Below are 26,167 nucleotides of genomic sequence, written 5' to 3' on the forward strand. Positions count from 1 at the left end.
AACCAGAGGATGAGAGCTGAACTCGAAGATGTCACAATTGAATTAGAAAGAGTAAGCGTTTTTTTTCTTAGAAATTGAACTATGCTAATATCGTTGAGTATAATTTCACGTTGAATGTACCGTTACAAAATTATTATGAACAGTGTTCCTCAGTCGCAAGCCAAGCTGAAAAGAGACAGAAATCGTTCGACAAGGTTGTTGATGAATGGAAAAAGAAAGTAGCCGAATTGCAAGCAGAACTTGAAAAGTCACAGAAAGACCAGAGAACTGTTGCTGCCGACGTGTACCGCTTGAAAGCTCAACTGGAGGAAGCCAGCGAAACGACTGAGGCTGTCAGGAGAGAAAACAAGAACCTGACTGGTTTAAAATAATTTTTTTAAATATTGATATTATTAAAGTTTAATTTGAAATGTTAAAATATTTTTTTATATTTTTAACATGAGCATTCGTTAGGTATCGTTTGTGTAATTTTTTAATTAATCCAATAACACAAAATGAATAACCGCTTTTTTAAATTTTCCAGATGAAATCCACGATCTGACTGAGCAGCTTGGCGAGGGAGGGAAAAATGTACATGAGATGGATAAGGCAAGAAGGCGTTTGGAGTTGGAGAAGGAGGAGCTGCAAGCTGCTCTGGAAGAAGCTGAAAGTGCTCTTGAACAGGAAGAAGCCAAAGTAGCCAGAGCTCAACTTGAATTGGCTTCAGTTAAACAAGACATTGACAGGAGACTGGCTGAAAAAGAAGAAGAATTCGACAGCACTCGGTAAATACGATTCCTTGTTCAAAATTCTTTTTTTATTCGCTGTTCAAAATTACTAACAATCACTTTCTAATAAATCCAAAAATATTAAAATTTCAATTAGCAACCGATAAACGCGAATGTTCTTTCGAAATTCATTTTGTATTCGATGTTCAAAATTACTAACAATCACTTTTTACTAAATCAAAATAAAATTTTAGTAAAAACCACCAACGAGCCTTGGAATCCATGCAAGCCAGTTTGGAAGCCGAAGCAAGAGGCAAGGCCGAAGCGTTAAGAAGCAAGAAGAAGTTGGAGCAAGATATTAACGAGTTGGAAGTTGCCGTCGACGGAGCCAACAGAGGTCGTGCTGATGCTGAAAAGAACCTCAAAAAGTATCAACAACAAATTCGCGAACTGCAAGAAGCCCTTGAATCTGAGCAGAGGAACCGCGAAGATATCAAGGAACAATTCATGGCCGCTGAAAGAAAATCATTAGTGTTGGCTGGCGAATATGAAGAACTGAAAACTCAATTGGAACAGGCAGAGAGGGCGAGGAAAGCAGCTGAGAATGAATTGCATGACGCTTCAGACAGAGTTTCAGAAATTTCTGCTCAGATGTCTTCAATCGCTTCTCAGAAGAGGAAGCTCGACAACGACATTCAAGCCATCAGTGTTAGTGAATTAATTTGTACGTGAATAATGAGAATTCAACTTGATAGCTCTTCGAATAACGCGTCCTTGTTATTATAAAATAAATATTTCCCGCATCATTCAACACATGATAATAATGTTCTATTTAGTTGAAACGTACAATATTTGAATGAATTTAAATATAAATTTCAAGGCCGATCTTGACGACGCCCAAAACGAATTGAGATCAGCAGAGGATGCCGCAAAACGATCAGCCGCTGAAGCCATGAAGTTAGCTGACGACCTCAAAAACGAACAAGACCACTCTAGCCAAATTGAAAAATTAAGAAAAGCTTTGGAATCTCAAGTCAAAGAACTCCAAGCTAGGTAAGGACAAATAACATTCATCCATGATGTTGACGAAATAGTTGCTCAGTGATCATTTGTGTCCTAAAATTTTAAATTCTAAGTATTAAAAATTAGTTTTAGTTGTAGATATTTTTGAAGTATCATAAAATTTAAACTATAAATAAATAAAGATTGGACGAAGCCGAAGCCAACGCTCTTAAAGGAGGTAAGAAGACAATTCAAAAACTGGAACAGAGAGTGCGTGAATTGGAAGTTGAGCTTGAAAATGAACAGAGAAGATACTCAGAATCAGATAAGAACTTGAGGAAACAAGACAGACGATTGAAAGAATTGGCAGTTCAGGCTGAAGAAGACCACAAAGCTCACGAAAGATACGTCAGCGAAATTGATGCCTTACAACAGAAGATCAAAACATACAAGAGACAAATTGAAGAAGCTGTGAGTATATCATTTTTACTTAACTCTTTCACTTTCCGACCTTGCTGCAAAATTGTTGAATAAAACGTTTCGAGAACAAATTTCATCATAAAACTTTTTTATTTTTGTTTTACAGGAAGAAATTGCTGCTGTTAACCTGGCTAAATACAGAAAAGTGCAACATGACTTGGAAGAATCTGAAGAGCGAGCAGAACAAGCCGAGAATGCAGTGTCCAAGATGAGAGCCAAGTCTCGTAGCTCAACGTCCGTGGCGAGAGGCGGAGCTCCAGGAGCTGCTGCATCCGGTGGAGTTGTGGCCGTTGGTGGACCCCACAAAACTTCTTCGCTATCCTCACACACCACTCACGGAATGGTACGTTTTCAACTTCATTTCTTATCGTAGCACTCGATTATTATTATTCAAATATCTCTCTTCTGTTAAATTGATCAGTTGATAATATAATATTAACAATTTTGGCGATAAATTTTAACGTGGGATGCATTCTTCCAAATAAACGAATAGTAATTTTAATGGCTTCAGGGTGGAGGCGCAGGAGGGATAACAATCACTTCAAGAATCGAAAGAGAAAGTCACACATGTCAGTAATCATTCTCAAATTCATTTTGCAATTTAAACATCTTGTTACCAAAATTAAATTCGTAAAAATTTAATATAGTTTGTTATTAAACATGTGATAATGATTTAATTTTTAATCCAGATTCAGACTAAATGAAGAGTTTTACAAGTATGTACGTTATTCCTGTTTAAAAATTTGTTATCGATAATTGTAAGCAGTCCCTTCGTTTTTATTACATCTGCTTATAGTTCTAAATGATGACTTTTTTTGTTACATACATTATAAAAAAATTCTTTAAAAAATAAACTTTTTATAATCATTTGCAGGTGAAACGTCCTGATAAATAAAATTTATTAAACGAACCTTATTACTCTTAAATTATTATATTAATGTGGATATTTCGTATTTATATGTTTCAAGTCAAAGATATAGGGACTTTAATTCTCGTATAACTACTTACGTAATTATTATTTAAATATTTTTAAGTTTATCTTCATTAAATATTTTTTCATCATCATCGATATTGTGTGAGATCTTTTAATCGAAAATAAAATTTGGGTGCAGTGTTGCATAAAACCTAAAAAATTGTAATTATTGTGATTGTTTTAATAAAAAATCAGTATATAAGTTGTTCAAATTTCAACGAATGCATCAATTTCGTAAAGTTCATTAACAAATAACTGGGCCTTGTCAAACCGATTCTGAATTTCGCCAGCAACCAGAGATAGAGAAAGTTAATAGTTCCAGAGGAAGTATAAATTTAGGCAGTTTATGAAAAAGATTTTTTATCATTACTTCAGAAGAGTTAAAAATAAATCCATGAAATATTCTACACGAAAGAGTGGAAAAAGTGCTGACGAAGCAAAATATATTTTAAAAATCAGGGTTCAGAATCTCATTCAAACTTGAAAAAGTCTAGAGATGTTAAATAAAAAATAGCAACTACATATAGGGTAGTTACGGAATTTGTACTAACACAAAAACACGTTCTAAAATCAATATATATGTAATGACAATATATCATATCTATAATCATATCTATAACGAAACAGTATAGAATGAAACAAAAAGAATTATGCGATGTATATTCATATATTTATATATATTTATGTGATCATATATACAGATGTATATGGACGTTTATGTTAGGCATTTTAGAATTCATTAGTTTTCCATAATTTTACGAGCAGTTATCAAAGTTGTTAGACCTAGCTAATCTTAGTCACTGGTGTTTCAATTCTTCTTTTATTTGCATTTGGAAACCTTCTGATATAATTTTTTGTTTAATTCTTTACTATTTTTACATTTTGCTATTACTTATTTCTTTGTTTCCAATCAAAAATTGACTTAACATGTCTGCTGCATTATTAATAAGAATAGGGACGGGACCGTGTCCAGGCAGGAAGTTTTTAGGCTCTCCTGCAATAGCCAATTCCTTTCTTCTAAGGTTTGTTTGTTTGTTTGTTTGAAAATAATGAAGTTGATAGCATCATAATAACAGGCAAGAGTAAGAAGAAGTATTTATAATTTTAAATTAACTTTTAATTAAATTAACTAGTTATAATTATTATAAGTATAACATATATAAAAAAACAATATCATCATGTCATGTACATTTATTTTATAGTAGGCTTGTCCTATGGTTAAATTTTTAATAGTTTTGGTCAAGAAAATTGAATTTTGCTACATAAGTTACATAAGGTGTCTTTTTTGTATTATTTTTTTATATAATAATTAAATAATGGAAAAATCTGCATGTGTATGGATATTTTAAAACTTATTATTTTTTTATATAATAATTAAATAATGGAAAAATCTGCATGTGTATGGATATTTTAAAACTTAAATATATAATATAAATTATTTTGTAAATGCAGGTCCTTGTGGTTAGGACCTACAAGAAACAGCAGCAACAAAATCTCTGAAAATAATGAACCTATTAAATTTAGTTCCAGCAAAGCTCATTCTTACAGTTCATTTGACACATTTCTAGTGAAACAGAAAAGATCAAGTCCCTGGTACCAGCCTCTCATCATCACTTTCAGTGTTGCAATATTCCTCATTTATTTTGGCTTTCTTAGGGAAGAAAATGACTGGGATGAAGATCTGAAATTATCTTTGTATGACAGGATACCAGGGTTAAAAGAAAAAGATGAGATAGCTAGGAAAAACTTTTATAAAAAATAATGCTTCCAGAAAATGTATATTTAATTTTTTAATGCTGTAATTTACCTCTTTTTATTAGTGGCGGTACAATAAAATTATGTTTCAAGAATTGCATTGATTTGAAACTTAAAAACGTCAAAATGTAAATTTCTAAACTGGTAAGATGTACGTTAATTTAGTTGAGATCGACGAATTTAGTGAGAAATTTATATGCTCCAAGCAGGTACCTATAAAGATCCTTTTATTTTAGATATCAACGTTAGTGGTAAACGTGTAAAAGTGAATTTACAGGTTAAATTTATGGTTAAATTTTTAATAGTTTTGGTCGTCCTCCGTCGGAAACATTTAAATGGTAGTAAAAGTGAATTTACGTTCATATTGTAAAATTTGCAAAATAATTTTGGCAAACTTAAAATAATTAAAATAAAGTTATGAATTTTTTAAAGGCATTTGTACGAAATTCTTATCCTTCGATCAGCAAGTTAAAGTATTTATTAATTTTTTCTTTTAAAACAAAAAATATTTCTGATCGTTTTTTTAGTCAAAATTTCATCAAAAAATCGATTTAATTAAAAATTTTATTTTAGGCTTTTAAGCTAGACGTAAGTGACATTCTCTATATTTGAAGATTAAATTGAGGACCAACCGCTTTTAGGGCAGTCTAAACGCCATTGTAGATTATGGTTGCAAGCTGTAAGTATGGAGAAGGACAGTATTTTTTCTCTATTCTTCAGTTTAGTAAGGTTTGTAGAGGCAATCGTCAAACTAATTAAAAACCAACCATCCAAACAAATAGGGACCAAATGTTTTAGGAAACAAACATGTGAACCCTATTAAATGTTATTAACATTTATTTTTATTAGCTATTTGAAAAAAAAAACTAATTGCAATACAAATGCCATGCCTTACCAGAGCATGGCATAGCCCATAGTGAATTAGTATGTCATTGATTAGAGTATTAGACTCAGTAAATCTTATACCTTACAGTAAAAACTTTAAAATGACAGGTTAAATGTGCCTATTATAAACAATTATCTGGAAACCCGTCTATGTCCTCCAGTCTTCACAAGATGGCTACATACAAGCACCACCTTGGAGAAGTCATACAAGGTGCATGGGGAACCAAAAATTTGGCTGAAATACAATGATGTTGTGTACCCACCTCTGTCTCCTAATGAACCCCATAGGCCTGCTGTATGTTTTCATTTTGAAGTATTTTAGTTAATTTATTCAATAAAATTTTCAAACATAAACAAAATCTTTACTTTATTAAAATATATTAATACGTGAATATGTTGTATTTTTATTTTACTGTCTAAATGTCAAAAAATGAAAAACTGCAGGAGGTAGTGCACCAAAGGTCAAATATAAAATACTCTCAAAAGAAGTTGTGGTACATTGCACATATGGTAAACAATAAAGAAGATTAACTTTCTTCAAAAAGAGTTTAATTTGACACCATTTATAATAAAAATTTCATTTATTTTTTAAATATTGTTTTAAATTGACACAGATTATAAATGATACAAATGTTCAATTTAGATTAGAGGCATGTCAATAGACGAGGCTGTGAAGCAACTGTCTTTCTATGAGAGGAAGGGAGCTGCCATTGTTAATGAGGTCTTCATCTCTTTCTATCTCTTCTTCTTTTCATTCATTTGTTCATCCACTTACTCACTCATTCATGTCTTCTTTCAACATTTTGATTGCTCTTACAACCAACCGTCATCACTCTTTCGTTTAACTAGATATCATTCACAATGCAGTTATTGTAACACCACATTATTTAAGATATTGTTGGAAGCTCAAGAACTAGCTGTGAGAGACCACAATGTTGAATATAAATCAAACTTATGGATCGGTTGGTTGGCTCTTGATCTTTATTTATAAAATTAATTAACAGCGAATACACTATCAGCATCACTCTACGACGAAAGTAGTCATCAGTTTTGATTACCCTGCAGCGTTTCATTTCATCTTGCTAAGATTATATTTTTATATTTTACTCATTCCAGAAGGAGTTAATGAGTTTTTTTTATAGAAACAAATATTTATAACATTTAAAATTATGCTGCTTAAAAAAATATTCATGTGAAGACGGCTTATGTATAAACAAATAACATCCATCAGAGACGGCATTCGTTGGGAAGGCAAAAACAGTGAAGGGGATGCGGAAGCATGCCCGTCGAAAACCCGGAGTCATCGAGTACAGGTCAGTCGGCGGAGGTCTTCATCGCTCATATCATCTTGTTATTTATTTGCTCTTAAAATGTTGCCCACGTTAGCTCGTTGAAAATGAATTGATCAGTTGATGGATGGATGGATGATGATAGGTTGATTGGTCAACTGCAAAACGAGAATCTTCTTAAACTATGAACAAGATGATAAGAGTAGGGCACAAAAATAAATTTTCAATTAAATGAACAATTGAATATAACATACTAAAAACAGGTATTCACATTTTTTTGTGCGCTTGAGAGAAGGTCGACCGCCACTCCACTACTACCCTCCCGACCCAACAGGCCAGCAAATGTTCGAAGACTACATCCAAAAACTGAGAGATCGAAACATCAAAGTGGCCCTGTAAAAAATTTAAACAAAGAAATTTAGTTGTGTGTGTGTGTTTTTGTTTGTGTGCAAGTCTGTGAGTGAATCGGGAAAGAATGAAAAATCAGTTTCTTTTTCTGAACATTTGTAGTGTTGGTGATGATTTTGATGCGATAATGACGTAAAAATGATGATGTAATGACAATATCATCATTTTCATCAGTTTCAAATTCGGTTGCATGTTTTTAAAAATTTGAATCACGTGCTATCAAGAAATAAAATTGAAAAAGTCGTTTGGTACAAGAACACTAACTCGTTTAATCAATTTTTCATATTAAGTATTTATTAATAGCGACATATTCAATCAAACTGTGAGCTGAACTCTAAGACAAAAAAATGTTTTTAAAACTATATATATATATATATATAGCCGACTTCAACATTAAATCTGTTATAAACATAAATACGCGATGTTACGCTCAATCAAATAATCTTTTAAATGTTATAATTTAGTGTGAAGTGTCCATCGTTCCTAATGTTACATGAACGAGACAAATGAAAATACTTGAATAACCGAATAAGTATATGAAGAAAACAGGTAAGATACTAATAACATCATAATTTTGTACGTTGAATGACAACAGTCGCACAAAATTCTATCACGCGTTAGCAGCTATGATGTATGTAGCACGTATGCCTCGTGATGATTCGTTAATAAGAGAGATGATACGGATGCAGTACGAGCGTATTCACAAAGATACGTCGTTCGGTGGATGGAACGAGATCCAACCAACTTGAACATCGTACCTGCACAAGATATTTGATGCAAGTAAGATATCTTCTTGTCTCCTTTAACTTTTAACAAAGCATGACATTTTTTGAAAATTAATTAGCATGAGACTTGAAATTTAATTTTAGCGTTTACAATCAGCTCATCGTTAATGGATTGAATTCAGAGACGCAAACTTCACAGCCAAAAATGTAAAAATGTAGTTTAAATTTTCAAAAATTTGTTTATTCCAGCGGAGAGGTTGTTTAAAGATTACATAAAATGCTGACGGCAAACGAGAGAAACCAAATTGAACCATTTAAAAACTTTATAATCAAATAAACGGATTAAAAAAATAAAAATTGGATGAATAGATTGAGTGAAAGTGGGTGAACGGACGAAAAATTTGCCGACAAATTTGCAAAGCATGAATCAAACGCTACAATGTAAGATGGATGAATAAATAAATGAATCAGTCCACACGACTTGCTTGATTCTCTCTGAACTTAATTTTGAAAGGCACTGATTAATTTTTAAGTTAATGTCGAAATTACAAACTATTTATCGTTCGCTAAATAACACCCCGACAAGCTATCATTTGATAATAATCATCTACAAACACTTCAAATCCAAGAAACAAGTGAGGGACATGTGTGATCTATCTAATACTTCCCTGGTGAGTTTTTATTTGGATTCAACTGCTGTAGATTAGTTGATCGTGCCATCCCATTGAGACAATCATCGCAGGTTGATGACGTGGCTGCCAGACACATCACGCAAGGACGTTAAAAAACAATTTCAATTGTAAATAACATAATAAATATTTCAACTTTTCAAAAATTAATTACTTCACTTAACTGATTAATCATTAAATTATACCTTTAAACTCCATTCGTGAAGATTAAAAGAAAAAAAAACAGAACATTCACTGCTGCAATGCCATTAAAAACGATTGATTAATAATAAGTTGTGATTAAACAATCATTCATTCATTCATTCAATCAATCAATCAATCAATCAATCAATCATCCATCCATCCATTTCCATCCATTTATTCATTCATTCATTCATTCATTCATTCATTCACTCTTTATCTATCATTTAATTATTTGCTAGCATCAATCTTTTGGGCATTCATTCATACGTTCATTGGTTCATACACTCAATTTTTCTTTTCCAACTCAGCCAGTTGAAACTTGGGCTTCCTCTCCACTAGCAGTTCCATCTTCACAGTTTCAACATTTTTTTCTGAGGCGTCTGCAATAGAAGTGCCGCTACTACTGCTGGTGGTGGTTGTGGTGGTGACAGCAGCTGTAGCATTGGACGATCTGGGTGGTAGAGTCCCACCAGAAGATTTATGATCATATTTTGAGGAGCTGATGTTGTCATTATTTTTATAATTTGTTGTTTCATCATTAGTTTGTTTCTGATGTTGTTGTTTCTTTGGCTGCCTCTGTTGTTGATGTTGTTGTTTTTGTTGTGGTCTTTGTGCCTCTTTAACTCGGGCACTGTGTGGTCTGACATTTGCAGAGCTTCGCATCTGATGTTGTTGGTGATGTTGGTCGCCACTTCTATTCTTTGATGAATCTGATCTGAACGGCAATGATGTTTGTCACAAAATTCGTTTACTGAAAAAACTTACGTGTATTTTATATTTTTAAAATTTTCTTTAAAAAACAAAATGAACCACAAAAATGAACAAATGAATGAGCGAACGAGCGAATGAATAAACGAACGAATGAATGAACAAATAAACCTTTCCGAGTCCTGTCTGACTCTGGTCATATAATTCATAGGGGGCATGTTCGAGTAAAAATGAGGCTGCATTTGACTGCTGTGATGGAAGCCTGGCCCCGAACCGAGAGGGGGCTGGTGGTGGTGAGATGTTTGTGTGTGTGTGTGTGTGAGCGTGCTAGCCATCGGTTAGAATAACCTTAATTATCAAACCCGCGTGTACGAACAAATAAACTAATTAATTAATTGATAAATTAATTAATTAGAGAATGAGTGAAGGAAGAAAGATGAAGAAAGCACCTCAACTCTGAAATCCTCCAGTCTCTGATACTTGCTGAGCCAACCCTTCAACCTGCCATCGACCAGCACATGCTTCCTTGAATATTTGAGGAAAGCCCAGAACTTCTCCAGGCCATATAACTGGCCTAGACGAACGTTGACAACCAAAGAATTGAAATTAAATATCAACTGAATATTAGAACAAATAAACATGGAAGTAAATGAATGAATAAGAAAAAGAATGAACGAATGGATGAACGAACCATTTTGATAATCGCTGATTGTCTCCTCTTGGAAGTGCTCAAACAAGTCAGGTCGAAATCTTTTCTCCAAACCATAACTATAGAACCGAAAGAGACATTCCAAGCCATATCTGCATGCAAGCAACAAGTATGTAGTAGCTATAACAACATTAACACCAACACCATCATCACCGAAATCATCAACAGCAGCAGCATCACCAACTTTGACACCAACCTGAACCCTTCATTGGCATCCTCAATGGCAAGTTGCCTGAACTCCTCGTACATCTTTTGGTGAAAGTGGTGACGAAGAAAAAATGACCAAAACCTGTTGGCATCATCAGTTATCAACCAGTTGCTGACTACGTCATTCGTATTTGTGTTTTAATAACCAATAGACACTCCTCTCATTCAATCCACTCACACTTTACTTATCAAATTTAAAAACTTCGAATAAGAAATAATTTGAGATATCTCTGGTAACCTGAAAAGAGTGTTCATTTCTGTGGACTGCCCGATCCCAACTTTCCGACGATCTATTCGTACAAATGAAATGAGTTAACACGCTTCAGACTACACAAAACCCTCTCTCCATTCTAACCATAACACCGTCAGATAAAGAAAAGAACAAATTCTATCAAAATAATCTATGCAGAACAAGAATACGTATTTATATCACAAGGCAAAGAAATTTACAACCAGAAACCTCGACCAGCCACTGAACTCATTATTAATAATAAATGTTTGAAATATTTAAGAACAGGAAAAGTTTCTCGAACCCTTGAGGCAGTTGGCTCGGTAAGAATTGTACTTGTGCCAGATGAAGTTGTTGTCCTTCAGTAGCTCGTGGGATGGGTGTTCCAACGTTACACTCGCCACTGACAAGCTTTCTGAAACTCTATAGACGGCATGCATTGAAATTAATTTATAGCTTTCATAGGTTTCTACTTAAATGCCATCCTTCTCCTCCTCCTCCTCATCATCATCATTATCGTTATTATTATGTAATAATACGATACGAAACATTTTATTTGCTTCCAAAAGAAAAAATAGGTAGAAGAGATGATGGCCGTGTCCAAGTCATCAAGTAACTCATTAGCCAAAGCCATGTTACAACCGTTTTTAAATAAAAAGCATTGTAGGCAATAGGCATTGTTCAACACGCAGTTGAAATTTTCAATTTTTCGTGTAACAAATTTCAGTTCATCGTCAAGTTTGTTCAGTTCATAAACAAAATGTTTATTCATTTTTTGCATAGATAAATTCTAACATAAAAAGTAGAGATGGGAATCGAACCTTCCCCTTGAAGTTCGGGCTCGGTTCGGGCAGACCTAAAGTTCGGGTTCGGTTGACTTATATAGCCGCATCAAAAAACTAAATGGTATAGAACACGGCTGTATTTTAACATTAATTTCATGGATTGTTATGTGAGGTTGCTCGTTATGAAAAGTTTAAGCAAGGTAAGCAACGCGCACAATTCGTTATAGAAATGCGAGAATAACAAAACATGCATTGCAAAATATCGATTCAGTTCGTTTAACATTGGTAAGGTTCGTTCGGTTCAGTTTGTAATCGGCAGTTTTAAAGTTCGGGTTCGGTCGGAGGTAGGATTCGAGTTCGGTTCGATTCTCATCTCTAATAAAAAGTTATTTTTTGACAATCATTTGTCGTCATCAGAGTTCAATACGGATCATGTTTTATGTGTTTGCTTATATAGGTTTTGAGTGTCTTTGTTACTGTGTGTCTGAAGACATCATCATCGTCATCCGCTTGAACCATCACTGCCACATTTTTGAACTATCATATTATCATTATTCGTCATCATGTTAATAAAATCTTCACATCTATCCACAAGCATCCTCGCTGCAGATACGACCATGATTGGCTGATTTCTTGATAGCAGGACAATGATGATGATAGTGATGATAATGATGACGATAGTGATGATGATCAAAGTGATGATGATGATGATAATGAAAATGATAGTGAATTGGCAAAAGAAAGAAAAGAGAACAGACGTATGACTCCTTTCATTCTTGAGTTTGTAGTCGACGACCCATCCGACGTGGCCCTCGACGGGTGGGTTCTCACTGTGGCGGGTCTTCTTCTTCCTCGGTGTCTGACCACCCCAACCCGATTCAATCGTAATAAATATTAAATCAAAGCACATGAAGTAAAATTCAAAATAACAATAAAATTATGAATTAAATAAATTTAATTTACAATCATCATCACTACAATCATCGTCATCGTAATCGCAATCATCACCACCTGTAGATCAGCTTTGACAGCTTCTTTCACAACGGGATAGAACCTCGGATCATCATTGTTCACTCTCTTTGGTGTCTTTGGTGTCCTCGGTGGGTTGCCAGGAACAGGAAGTATGGGGATTTCTGTCGGCAACGATCGAGCAATTTCATTGGCCGTCGATGATGCCAAGGACGCGTGTGTTGACGGAAATCCTATTGAAATTTGTCTTGATGTCGTCGGCTTTGCAGGAGTTTTGAGGTTTTCTGGAAAATTCTCTGAAAATTTGTGGACAGAATAAGATGAGGATTCAATTTAAAGCTAGATGGATGAGTGAATCTGAATGGATGGATGGATGAATGAATGAACTGGAGCGCAAAAAGATAACGGATTTGCGCCAGTCATGCATTCGTAGTTGCATTCAATGTCACTCGCAGAAAACAAACCATGAGTGGATTTTATTAAGTTAGCTAAACTAATCCTATTAAACGAAACTATTGCAGGCAATTCAATTGAACTCCTTTAAAATGTGGAAAACAAACCATACCATCAAAGATTCTATGAAACAAAAAGATACATAACGTAAACAATGTTAAAAAATATTTCAACAATTAAAGACAACAAATTTTTTGAACCGGAGTTGTAAGATGGAGGAGATGGTGGTCGAATTTTTTTGCTGTCGTGAGCAACCAAATGACCACCATTACCAGCAACAGCATTATTTGTACTGCTACTACAGCTGCTGCCACTGCTGCCAGCAGCTGCAGTTTTGTTAGCTGTTCGTGTCAATATATCAAAATCTTCTTTTTGCAATATCTGCAGAGTTTTGTGCTGTTGGAAGAGACTTGCCTGATGTTAAATAAGTAATTTATCTTATTAACTAGATTGCCTAGAAATAAACAATCAGTTAAACAATCAAATAGATAAACAGAAGAGTAATTAAATAAAAAGAGGAAATGAAAGCACAAAAAAACAAAAGAATCAGCCAGTAACCTTAAAATTATCATGCAGTTGTTCTTGCTCAAAAGTTACGAGTCCCTCATTTATGATCTTTGCATTCTCTGCAGTCATCTTGGATCGAGGCAAGAAATCGCCTGTCCTGTCTCCGCCTGGATGCTTACGAACGGCCGGTGGTGTCTGAGTTACAATCAACAACTTGTTCACGAACGTGTCATCTATCTCGTCCCCCTCATCATCATCCTCGTCAGACCTGTTTGTAAATGGTGAATTGGAGGTGAATCATTGAGATATTGAAGTGTACAAACAAATTTCTGATGAACGATCTTGAAAATTTGAAGATGAAAAAATTTATATTTGTCAAAAACAAGTTATCTCGGTCCTTACGATCATTATCATCATCACTATCTACCAATGATGAGTTAACTACTCACAAAAAGTAGTTGACCACTGTAGTAAACTACTTTTTAAAGTTAATGACTATTTCTTAACTGTTTTTAACGATTTTAAATAATTAGCGTAAAGAGCAATATAAAAATAGGTATAATGTTGTTTGAATATTATTAGCAACTACGACAAATTCTGAAGAAATGAGTTTTCGGTGTTTTTTAAAGTAGCCAGTGAAATACAGGCTCTAAGGTGACATGTTCGTGTATTCCAAACTGATAGTGAAGAATGACAAGCTGCACGCTTTGCAATGGCGGTTGATACGTGTATAATTAATTATTGTTGATTGTTCAATTAATTAGTTGGTGCTTTGAATGATTGCAAGTCTATGCTTTGGATGGTTGCGAGTTCATGTCTATACTGTAAACATAGCATGTATATTTATGTCTGACTTCGAATAACCCCTTTGTAAGCAGAAAAAGATCAACTACGTTATTAATTATATCCAAAATTTATTATAGAATTTATTATTTGTAACGTATTGTATTTGCACATTATATTCGATAGCTGGGGAATGCATGCCTTCTTGCGTACACGCTTGAGACAACACCCACCACGGATCAGAAAACGTGTTCCTCCTTCCAGACGTAGCAAAGTTATCTTCATCAAGTTCCTCATCAAACTTGAAATCCAATTCAACTGGGTCCTCCAGTCTCACCTTTCAATGGTTCAACAAAATTTTTCTTTTATGTTATCATCATCACAAACAACATCAGTATAGTTATCATCAAAATGATGATTGACACAACAAACTTTTCTTTCCTCCTTAATTTTTACGGTCTTTGGTTTCTCAGCAGACCTTTTCTTCACGACCTCTGACCATCCGGCCTCTGTTCTGGGGGCGCTTGATGACAAGACAGGAAGGATGTAGTCAAACTCGTTTTGGAAATGTTCATCACGACCACAATGGTGAGGTTGTTTGCCAAGATGCTCATCCTCGTCAACATTATCATGCTGCTGATTTGGTCGTTCTTTCCCTTCATTTTCATCTTGATGTTCTTGATGATCATAAGAATGGGAAGAAGCATTTGTTGATGTTGTTCTTGCTGTTTGAGGATGTCCAACTCCATCATCGACTCTTTCACTGTTCGTTCTGTTCGTCTCCAATCTCTTCTCCCTGGCTGGTTCATTCGAGCTGCCTGCATACATTAATGATACAATTAAAAAAAAACGGTGAATGAATAGAAAGCTGCAACACAAAACAATAACATTCGAACCAGCCAGCCAGCCAACCAACCAACCAATTAAAACTCCTCCCACTTACCTTCTACGCCTAACTTAATCTTTGGGACAAATTCGGGCACATCAACTTTTAAATTTGAAAAAGAGCTAGGAGCAGTACCAACGATCGGCCATCTTTCCGGTCTATCTAATGACCTCATGCTCAACTTATCTTCTGATATCTCAACGACTTTGCTATTCTCCATGACCTGTCAGGATGAAACAACATTCACAACAGCACATATCAAAAACATCATCGACCCCGCCAACAACAACATCAACAACAATAATAACCACTGCAACACAAATAACAACTTAAAGATATGAGAATGATGATACAAACTTGAATAATTGTAGCATCGTCCATTGAGTAGGCTTGCACTCGAGGGAATGAAAGAATGAGAGAAATGGCAATCCATCCATTCCTATCCATCTTCCTTCGAAGAAAGAAATCTTTCTCCAAATTTTCATCACTAAAGTAATATTCTCTGTAGAGAATGGTCCAGTGTGGTTATCATAATGACATTGAACATAGATACGCATGCAAGAACACAAACACACAAACTAACATTTGCTTCTTCACAGTATTGTCGGCTTGGTTGAAGTAAACAGTACCGAACATAGGAATAGCACCACCAGTCACCATCATATCTGCACAAATATCAACTAGCATCAGCAAAATCAAGCAATCCAACACGATCAGCTGAACAAGGTATATAATTGCATCAGTTCATAAAATAAGATGATCAAACTCCTAAATGCACTCTCTCTCAATAATTATGGCAAGAACTAATAATTATTATTATTATAATAATAATAATGTGAAAAAAAAGAAGAGGTGTAGTATAAGAAAGGACCTTGGAAAGCCGTTTGCTCAGGATTTGCATAAAAACCTCTCATCCTCCATCGATTTCGTCTGTTTGATCTTTGGTTACGTCTTCTGTTTGACAAACTGGCTCCTTCCAAAAAAAATGCAACACCACATCTTATTTTTTGTCATGTTATAATTATTAATCATCATGATAACACCATCATCATCACCATCACCATATATTTTCACTATCATTAAAATCATCATCTCTTTTCATCCCCACCAACAAAGAAGGCACGTTCGCTACCTGACTTGCTCCGATCCTGAGAGTCAGCTTCTTCCTCATTGGTCGGTTTCTTGAATCGGGTCATTGACCTACTTCCCCCTTTGTTGCTATTGGTTGTCAGTCTTCTCTTCATGATGCCACCTCTGTTGACTCGTTCAACTCTGCAGTGGCTTCGAGTATCGTCATTATGATGATCATCAACAACAGCAGCATTCTGATTGCTGTTGGGCTGGGTCCTCCTACGATCATCTGATTGCGAGTGGCCACTACCAGACCATGATTTCTTATTTCGAGAAGATCCAGCTACGTTATTCCTTCTTCTTCCTCCTCTTGTCATTTCTATTGGCATGGGAACCCATCTTGGTTTTGATCCTGAATGAACATAAGAGTGAATAAAATGACTGAATAGATTAATGAATGAATAAATTAATAAAAAGAAAATAGAAAAACTAATTAGAAGCTTTATGAATAAAAAAGAAATATACACAGAAAAAAATTTAAAAAAAATAACCTTTCTTTTTAAGAGAAAACTTATTGTCAACATCTCCTGAGCCATTCACATTTTCCTTATTTTCCTTAGCAGAATCATCTCCACCTGACTCAATTGAAGCTAGATTAGTGGATGGTGCTACTGGGTCTTCAATCTCATTGCAGTGCTTCTCCTCTTCTTGATTCAGTGGCTTTTCCTTCACCTGACTCTTTCTGTTAGTCTTAATTTCAATTTCATTTTAAATAAACATTTAGTTTTCAACCTTTTTAAACCAGTACACATTTTAAAAACACAACAAAGGCTTATAAATGAGAAAAAATGTAATAAAATTGTATTTAATAAGCAAAATATTAGTATTTCAATATAATAAAGTTAGACATAACTTACAACATGTTCACCCTTGTGCAACACAGGCCAATTACTTGAGTCTTCAAGCTGTTTTTACAATTTTTAACATATTGCCATATAACTAACTTATTAAACATTTTGCTTTGGGTAACAACATTTTAAACAGAATAAGAATTATTTTGAAATTACCTTGCTTTCGGAATTTGGTTTAGTATATTTTCTGCAATGTTTCAATGGCTTGGCCATTTCTAGATTAAAGCAAAAGTAATTACAGAAAAAAAAATTATAATTATTTTACAAGATAAAATAAATTAAAAATTCTCTATCTAATAAATAGAACAAAAACGTTAAAATAAGTAAAAAGTCTCCTACGAGTTTGCTGTTTGGAGTCCAAAGATAAATTAGTAGTAGTCTTCACCTTATCGTTATTACCTTGAGCTTTGCTTTGACTAATTATTTGTTTGCCTGTCCAAGGATTTTTGTTAGGAAGTGGAGCTTCAACAAAATTTTTGTTATCAAAAATCTTTGGAATCACAACATTTGAACTTTTGTCAGGGGATTCGTTACTAACTGTCGGTTTATCTGCACTTTCAATGCTTGGTGTCACTTCTTCACTTTTAAGAACTTTAACTTGATTACTATTATCAGTGGTGGTGGTGGTGGTAGAGACAGAGGAGCTGTCGCAAGCATCAGTAACAGATGCCTCCAACAGCTTCTTACAACTACTTGCACTCATTTCTTAAAATATGGGAAATCAATGAGAATATTTAATCAAATCAAATGAACTTTCCCTGGTTACAATCTCTTTCCGGGTGTGCGTCATCAAATTTCAAATCAGAACGAAAAATAATTTTTTATTATCAATTTTATCTTAATAAGATTTCCGTTGGAGATGCAGCAGCAGATCAACAGACAGATATGATGACAGTGACAGATGACAAGAAGAAACGAATCAGAGTTCTGCGAAATTTACTTAATTTTTTAAATTTTGGCAAATATTTGTTTACCTAATTTTAAAGAAAAATGTCTAGCTAAGTTTTAAATGTCAGCTAAAACTAATTTAGATTCTTAAATTAGCACCTAAAAAGACCATGCCACCACAACGCTAGCAAAACATCGATTCCGCCATGATAGACATTTTCAAAGGGTGTGTTCAAAGTTTTTTTTCTCATTATTAAACAACATCTCGATGCGATGAGTAACGTTCTATTTTACTCCGTATTTCAAAAAATACGTGATTAAATATTATATTGCATATCTTTTAAAAAAGACGTGTTAAAAACATTTAAAAAGGCTATTGAGATGGGGTCGGGCCCCCGTCGACTTATCTGTAGTGATTTCCTCTTTTCATAACCGGACTGTTTTAATACATCCTCATTTAAAGTCCAAATAATTTTCATAACCCTTTTCCCAACCCTTTTCAAAGACCACATCTCAGCAGCATTAATCTTTTTCCATTTCTTTAGAAATTGTTCAGAACTCAGAGCCGTAAGTTAGCACAGAAAAAATGTAACACCCTTACTGTTCAATTTTGTTGATATTCTGATTTTACTGTTGGCGAGAATGTTTTTAATTTTAAAATAAGCATCTTTCGCTATAGCTATCCTTCTTTTGATATCCACATCATATTTACAACCTTAGCTAAACAGACTTTCGAGATAATGGAAGCTGTTGACTTGTTTCACCTGTTCACCATTAATGATTTTGGAGCAGATCGGGGTGGTTTTGCTTTTACTGATAATCACGCACTCTGTTTTGTTGATGTTAATTTGCAAGCCTTTCTTTTCACTTTCAAAAAACAATTTGGAAACAATTGTTTGCAATTTTTCTATTGAATCTGCTAAAAGAGCTGTATCATCAGCATATCTTATATTGTTTATTTTATATTTACACATCCAATGGATATTCCCGGATGATCTTATAATCTTTCTCATGATGATTTCACTATAGAGATTATGTCGCTATTTGACTGCTTTGGATCTCACCTCTATATATATATATATATATATATATATATATATATATATATATATATATATATATATATATATATGATGAGTTTTAACGAACAAGCAATATGAAATATTTATTTGACTTATTAGGTTTAAAACAATGTAATTAATTATTTTGGTTAATTTGAATATAAAAATTGCTTTTGTCCGGTGAAACACAATGGCTTATTGGAGGTATTATAAATTAATATTTTTGAAATGCGCACATAAATGGATTTTTGGCAATTTTCAAATTTATATATGTATAGGTGACGGGTTCAATCCAATATTTTGGCGTGTGCAAAAAACTGGAGACAGTTTTGTTTTATATGATATTTTAGAAGGTGAAATTTTCTATTAGAATGTTTATGTATTTTTGAAATGCACACATAAATGGAATTTTGGCAATTTTTTAACTTTCTCGTTATCATTGATGTAATAATAAAACGGTTTGATAATGGAGTTCAATAACTTTTTTTTTGTTTGGCACATTTTTTAATTTCAATACAGTTAGAATGTTATAAATAAGGATCAATAATTAATAAGTTTTCATTTCATGAAACCTTTAAATATTTTTTATTTAATCGGTTTTTTCATAATCTGCCTTTTACATATGCTTCACCGTCGCTGAGTTCGAACTGTCTCGAGCATTACCTTCGTTCTTAAGTCGACAAACGTTTGTTCAAAACTAAAGCTCCTTATCCTAACTCTGACACTAACCAACCCAAAATTTATATTATATATCATTTCAAACTTAAAATTATTTTTTATTTATAAAAATAATTTAATAAACTTTTTAATTTTCTGAAATAGCTCAAAACTGAATGTTTTTAAACGTTTGTTAGCTTTTTACTGAAAGTTGTCTTGAAATGTTCAGTAATAAAATTGTAACGAAGAATATTTTTTTAAATTTTATCACAGGTAGAAATTGATATAATTTTGAAGACTTACTTTACTGGTTGTACTAGTATTAGTAGCTAGTATTATTTATTACTATAAATAAATAATTTATATACTATATAATATAATAAAATTTATACTATATAAATAATTTTATAACTATCAGCTCAGTCTCAATGTCACTATTTACTGACTCTTATCATATCAAAATCGATTATCATATTTTATTTATCAAACTATACTGCATTGATCCAGTTCGAACCCATAAACATCCTGGCCTGTGTGACATCTCGTAATTGAACTTATAGGATGCATGCAGTATGCATCTTACTGTTAAGTGGTAAAAGCTATGCTTTTTATATGTAGAACATTTGAAAATGTCATTAAGTTGGATATGATTAGGATGGTTAATATCATTTAGCATTTTTAATTTCAAATTAAATTTTTAACTTAAAAAAGTTAATAAACAAAAATGTACAGTTCAGAAGCGAAATGTTTATGAAAAGACTTCGATTATATTACACAAAGAAGTAGTTGACAAGTATAAGAATGAGAAATTGAAAGAGATGAAGAAATGTGAAGATGGAAGTGAAGCAAGGAGGCTGTCTGAAGATGTTCTTGATGATATGGTGCTTTAATTTTTGTTTGCATTAGTGGTCAGTCATTCATATTTTCCTCTCCATACTGTTTCTTCATTCAATCTAATTTATGAAACAAATTAATATTAATTCATTATTAAATAATTAATTTGTTATTCTGCTCTTGTAGCCTGTTGTCAGCATGGAAAACCCATTCCTGAAGCCTGCTGAAAGATGCATTTTATGCAAACACGACATACCACTTGACTACAAGGTTATTAAAATATTTCAATACAACATGCCATTATAAAATCTAAGTTATTTAATTTGATAAATTTTCAAATCTCTCACACAGAATGTGAGATTGTTGAGCCAGTTCACATCGCCGCACACTGGCCGCATATATGACCGAGGTATCACTGGCTTGTGCCTTTTCATGCAGAAAAGGATTGCCAAGGTCATCAAACGAAGCAGATACTTTGGTTAGGAACATGTCAAAATTAAGGAAACGATAAAGGAAAAATAAAGGAAATAAAAAAAATTTTTTATTTTAGGTTACATGCCTTATGAAATGAAAGATCCTAAATATGTAACAGATCCTAAATTGTTTGATCCTTTCAAAAGAAGATAGCAACCCAGCTTTTAAAATCAACTGACATTTTATGCGCAAATATATACAAATATATTTTTTAGTTCATATTTCAATATAAAACTTGTTTGTTTCTTAAAGTTAACATGATAACTTGTAACAAACAGTAAAATTTATAAAAATAAAATTTTTTTCATGAGTATCTTTATTTGTAATTCTTACGGTAGAAAAGTATAAGTTACTTGGTTTTTTGAAGAATTTTGATGAATTTTTACAAAAAAAACTGCCCGCTTACCTGGCAATAAAACGATTGAACTTTCAAAACCAATTTTTTTTTACAATTTCGTGTTTAACATACTGAAATATTTTCTTTTATAAGATAGTAACTAAAAGAAATCAAGATGAATTTTTACACCGCAATGTTAGCTTGCGACAATTTAACGAGTTATGCAACAACTTTTAACTCTGCAAAATGTCGTGGTTCATGAAGGCATATAGCGTTCCAAATGGGACTTCGGTACGAACCCACACTCGGACTTGTAATTTCTCACCTTCCACCAATTTTTTGAGTCAGGTGCCGTCTGAAATTATCAATTAACTTGAAAGCACAAATCTAGTTTATAAATTAAATGAAGTTTCCATCTAACAGTGTTAAAACAAATATGACAGCTAGCATGAACTAAACATTAAGTGGATTGAATTGACGAATGAGAAAATGACAAGTGAGGGACTGAATAAAAGAACAAATGAATAAATGAACGAAATAAATTAGTGAATGGATAAATGAATGAATGAGAAAATTTATGTGGTCAGCAAGTAGCAGATTCATCAGATGAACTAACCACGGCCTCTACAATTTCAGACTTTTCAATTGAAAGTTCTTTCGTATTGGCCGCCTCCTTAGACGACTTCACGATGTAGATTCTGATTTTTATATTTAAAAATAAAGTGTTATTACTTCAATTATTAAAAACGTTTTTCTTTCAGTTAAGACATTGCCATTACAGGATGTCAAAAAAAATGAATTATGATGGATGAAAGAATGAATAAAAGAGTATTTGAAAGAATGGATAAATTCATGAACAGAATGGATGGATGAAATGATGAGATTGAATAAACGATTAAACCGGTGAATGAATGAAATTGTAGATTAATAAAAGAGTGAACCAATATATCGCAATGAATATTAAATCACTTGGCATTCTTAGCAATAAGATCTTTCAAAAACTTTTCTTTCGTTTGCATTGGTGGAGATTGTGACCTCGCCTGAGGTGATGAACATTAGAAAGAAACGTGCCAGTCATCAAACATCATTCTAACAATTTCTTTAACCAAATACTTTTTAAACGATATGCTAGAACAGTTTTATGTGTGTTGGTTATGACGACGACGATGATGGAGATGATGATGAGCTAACTGAAGTGGAATCATGAAGAATTTCTCTCATCCAATCAAGAGGTGGTGACCACCCATTCAAGAAGACGGGACTGTATAGAGGTAGCTCTTCAGGCCACTGTTTGCTGGATGATGATGGGGTGTGACAATGGTGATGTGATGTGATGATGACGGTGTGATGTTGAGGATACGATGGCGAGGAACGTGATAAGGGATGAGGAAGAAAATGGCGGCAATGAAGTGTTTGGCGTTAATATTAAAAATTTTAAATAAAAAGAAATCAGAAACTTAAAATTAATGCTATTTTTCTATGAGCAATATTATCAAGAATCATTAGGTTGCATAGGTTGATCTGACCTCGTTGAGTTCCAAGCTGGACCAAGTTTGATCCAAGTCTCAGTTTCTGACGTATCGAGACAGTTTTCAAACAAGTTCCTAACTTCTTCAGTTATCAGGGGGTTGTCCACACGCCTCACCAGTTCAGAATATTCCTCTCTTGGGTCCGAACATGCACTGACCACCAACATGAGCGGTTTGAAGAGGAAGTGAACAAGCTCAGGTGCATTCGGTTTGCATATCTTCTGTTTCAGTTTCGCCTGTCACGTACGTCACGGTTGATGAAAGTCATAAAACGAGTGAATCAAATTAATTTTTCATTTTATTAAGTCATAAAACAATAATCCGGCAGACTAAAATTTTCACTTTCGCTCTCTTTTCTCTCGTTTTTCCTCTTTCGATGCTAATTCTTTCTTTTTCAACATTCATATTAGATAAATAAGTTCCTATGTTAAGCTTTTAAATGTTCTAACAATACTAACAATGAGAATGAATGAAAGTTTGAACTTTTGTAGGATATCAAAAAAATCTTTGGCAGGCGGGGGTTTGCATCTCATACTCAGCAGACCATCTATCAAATAATTCAAGTGAATGATGTTGGATTAAATGAATTTAATTATGATGAAGATGATAATGAAAAAATGGTATCTTTCTTTTTTTTAAATATAAAACTTTGCAAAACTTGTAACCATAGGAACCAACCTCCCAAGCCAGACGACCTTACAGTCATCCTCTTTCTTTTATTTTCAAATGCCTGAGCTATCTGGTTCAAATGCGAGACAAACATTTGGATGTCTGAGAAGAGGTAGTCCAAGAGTTGCTGAGTAGAGAATTCAGATGTTGTTATGTAGTCGACTGCCACAAAATTCATCACTAAAATAACCATCATCATCATTGTCATACCCACCACCATAAATAAAATATAATTGTCACCAGAATCCAAAATTACTAACCACTTGCCTGCTGACGGGACCATCCGACGCCCTCTGGCCTCCTGGCATCATCTTCAATGTTTCCAATTTCGGGAAGTTTGGTATGGATGTATGTTCTATGAAAAAATAACTACAATACTAAGGTGATGACATGAAGCAAATGTAATGAAAAAGTTAAGAACAGTTATAATAATGATCAGTAGCGGATTTAAACAGAGGCCAGACAGGCACCGCCTGGACGGCAAACTTTGAAGGCTATGGGCTTTAAAAATCAAGGTTCAACATCATTGATTTTTATGTGAATTTTTTCAAATTAATGTACAATTTTAAATAAATGCTTTTCTGTCTAGATTGCCACAAATGCAGTTGAACCGTTTGAAGAAGCTTGCAATTTTTTGGTTAATTCAACATGTATATATTTTTTTGGTGCGTTTACAGCCAGATGGGAAATTCTACAATCAATAAGGGTCTAACTCGTCTTCTTTAAAAAGTCTTCCCACTATGTGGCAGTCTGCTCGCTATGACGCAATTAGAGCGTTGAAATATTGTTGTAATCAAGTTATCGAGTCATAACAATTATTAGAAATAGATTTAAGCAGAAGGATAGAAAAATTATTATCCGCCACTGATGATGAATATAAAAATAATAATTGATAAAAGATGAATAAGCAGATGACGATGATGACGACGATGATGATAACAATTTCACAGCAGCTTATACTTCCTTCCAGAATTGATGATGACAGATCTTGTACTGGCTGGTATATTAGTGCTGGTTTGTTTTGGTTGTTGTTGTTCCTGTGATGTTGTTGATGTTATTGATGTTGTTGGTGTTGTTATTGTTGATTTTCAGGAGATAATAAAATATCTTAACCAATCTATGTATAATTATTTTTATTTGAAGGATAACGTTCAAGATAGTGATGACGATGGTGACGGTGATTATGTTTATGATTACATTGATGATGGTGGATGATGATGATGTCGATGATGATGTTGACACCTCTTTATTGGATTTATACTCCTCTTCGCCTCTTGAACGTCAGCCACAAAATTGTTCCCCTTGAAAAAAGTTCATTAATTCATAAAATTTTCAATAAATAAATTCGTTCAATAGAATAAGAATTCATCACTTTTAAAACAATTAATTTTTTTAAATCATTGAAACATCAGCGAACTGGTTTCTCGGTCTGGAAAAGATGCATCTCATGGAGTTGTTGGTCGGAGGTGCTGAAGAGAATGACGTCCCGTCCTTGTGCACTGCCTACCGACGCAGATACACTTTCCAAATCTTTGACAGAACTCATTGGGAAGCTTCGGGAGAAAATGATTTCAATATTGAAAAAACCATAGTGCGAGAATTGAAAATAAATGACACTGGCAAATAATAATTAATAGCAATTATGCATCTCACCTTTCGACGAGATGTCCGCTGTTGGGATCAACGACATCTATTGAGCCTGGCATGACGACCAGACGCACCTTCATCGTCCACACGCCCGACGTCTGCTCCATTCTTTTCAATTTTTCCATATAATCCTATTAAAACAAATTCAGATTCTTGATCATAATTCATGAGTTAATAAACAAAACATGATGTAAAGTCAGTTGATTTCAATCAAATTGTTAATATAATTGCCAAAATCCCCCAATGAATCATATATAACATCATAAACAAACTTGAGCTGTTAAATTTGATTGTTCTGAGCGAGCGAAACTTGCCAAATGTTCACAGGGGTAAGATGAACTGATAGCCTGTTGCGGCGGTTGAGCTGGAAAAATGTATAACACTTGGTTAACTGACGTGTAGGTATTAATCGCTATTTCAAAAAATTAATTACTGAATCATATATCAATACGGTACAATACATTTAAAAAATTAATTATCATGAAAGTTGTTATTACCGTAGATCTTGTTCATTTTTTACTTAATTTGAGATTCTAGTTTCTTGTGACAATGATGTAGCTAATGTCTTTATCATTCGAAAGAACGTTAGGTATCAAAAACTTTTTTGTAATTTATAAACTAATTAAATAGTGTCTAGCATATATATATATATATATAGATTAAACTATATGTCTAGAATATTTTCGAGATATTTTGCTTCGAAATTTAAAAAAAATTACGTTCCCTGCTCAGTTGAGATCTATATGTGAATTGTTCT

General features: G+C 33.6%; 6 protein-coding genes across 6 annotated transcripts; 4 read left to right on the forward strand and 2 right to left on the reverse strand.

Moving 5' to 3' along the window:
* Nucleotides 1-1,659: 1,659 nt before the first annotated feature.
* Nucleotides 1,660-3,189, forward strand: HELRODRAFT_157461 (hypothetical protein; the record flags this gene model as incomplete). The annotated part of the gene is made up of 4 exons (XM_009023964.1): nt 1,660-1,760; nt 1,913-2,180; nt 2,296-2,413; nt 3,158-3,189. 4 exons carry the CDS (start codon nt 1,660-1,662, stop codon nt 3,187-3,189), a joined length of 519 nt encoding a protein of 172 aa, XP_009022212.1.
* Nucleotides 3,190-4,666: 1,477 nt separating this feature from the next.
* HELRODRAFT_83777 (hypothetical protein) lies at nt 4,667-4,924 on the forward strand (the record flags this gene model as incomplete). Its single annotated transcript, XM_009023772.1, has 1 exon — nt 4,667-4,924. A coding segment is annotated over one exon (258 nt), but the record flags the coding sequence as incomplete, so codon positions are not given.
* A 335-nt stretch (nt 4,925-5,259) lies between these two features.
* On the forward strand, nt 5,260-7,762 carry HELRODRAFT_113615 (hypothetical protein). The gene is made up of 7 exons (XM_009023965.1): nt 5,260-5,390; nt 5,911-6,097; nt 6,247-6,312; nt 6,446-6,523; nt 6,695-6,764; nt 7,034-7,115; nt 7,355-7,762. The coding sequence occupies exons 1-7, from the start codon at nt 5,335-5,337 to the stop codon at nt 7,488-7,490; spliced, it is 675 nt and encodes a 224-aa protein (XP_009022213.1). The 5' UTR covers nt 5,260-5,334; the 3' UTR covers nt 7,491-7,762.
* A 2,449-nt stretch (nt 7,763-10,211) lies between these two features.
* Nucleotides 10,212-12,889, reverse strand: HELRODRAFT_84003 (hypothetical protein; the record flags this gene model as incomplete). Its single annotated transcript, XM_009023802.1, has 7 exons — nt 10,212-10,378; nt 10,496-10,605; nt 10,710-10,802; nt 10,959-11,010; nt 11,254-11,372; nt 12,493-12,593; nt 12,746-12,889. Coding segments are annotated over 7 exons (786 nt in total), but the record flags the coding sequence as incomplete, so codon positions are not given.
* An 8,051-nt stretch (nt 12,890-20,940) lies between these two features.
* HELRODRAFT_84013 (hypothetical protein) lies at nt 20,941-21,381 on the forward strand (the record flags this gene model as incomplete). The annotated part of the gene is made up of 3 exons (XM_009023803.1): nt 20,941-21,024; nt 21,106-21,232; nt 21,305-21,381. Coding segments are annotated over 3 exons (288 nt in total), but the record flags the coding sequence as incomplete, so codon positions are not given.
* A 286-nt stretch (nt 21,382-21,667) lies between these two features.
* Nucleotides 21,668-26,142, reverse strand: HELRODRAFT_192833 (hypothetical protein). The gene is made up of 13 exons (XM_009023966.1): nt 25,908-26,142; nt 25,683-25,774; nt 25,417-25,541; nt 25,181-25,316; nt 25,006-25,064; nt 24,024-24,118; nt 23,773-23,925; nt 23,553-23,641; nt 23,092-23,330; nt 22,757-22,859; nt 22,535-22,605; nt 22,181-22,263; nt 21,668-21,919 (listed from the first exon to the last, which is right to left on the reverse strand). Exons 1-13 carry the CDS (start codon nt 25,921-25,923, stop codon nt 21,822-21,824), a joined length of 1,359 nt encoding a protein of 452 aa, XP_009022214.1. The 5' UTR covers nt 25,924-26,142; the 3' UTR covers nt 21,668-21,821.
* Between the last annotated feature and the right edge of the window lie 25 nt (nt 26,143-26,167).

Source organism: Helobdella robusta, assembly GCF_000326865.2.
Source record: "Helobdella robusta unplaced genomic scaffold HELROscaffold_38, whole genome shotgun sequence".
NCBI classification, from domain to species: Eukaryota; Metazoa; Annelida; class Clitellata; order Rhynchobdellida; family Glossiphoniidae; genus Helobdella; species Helobdella robusta.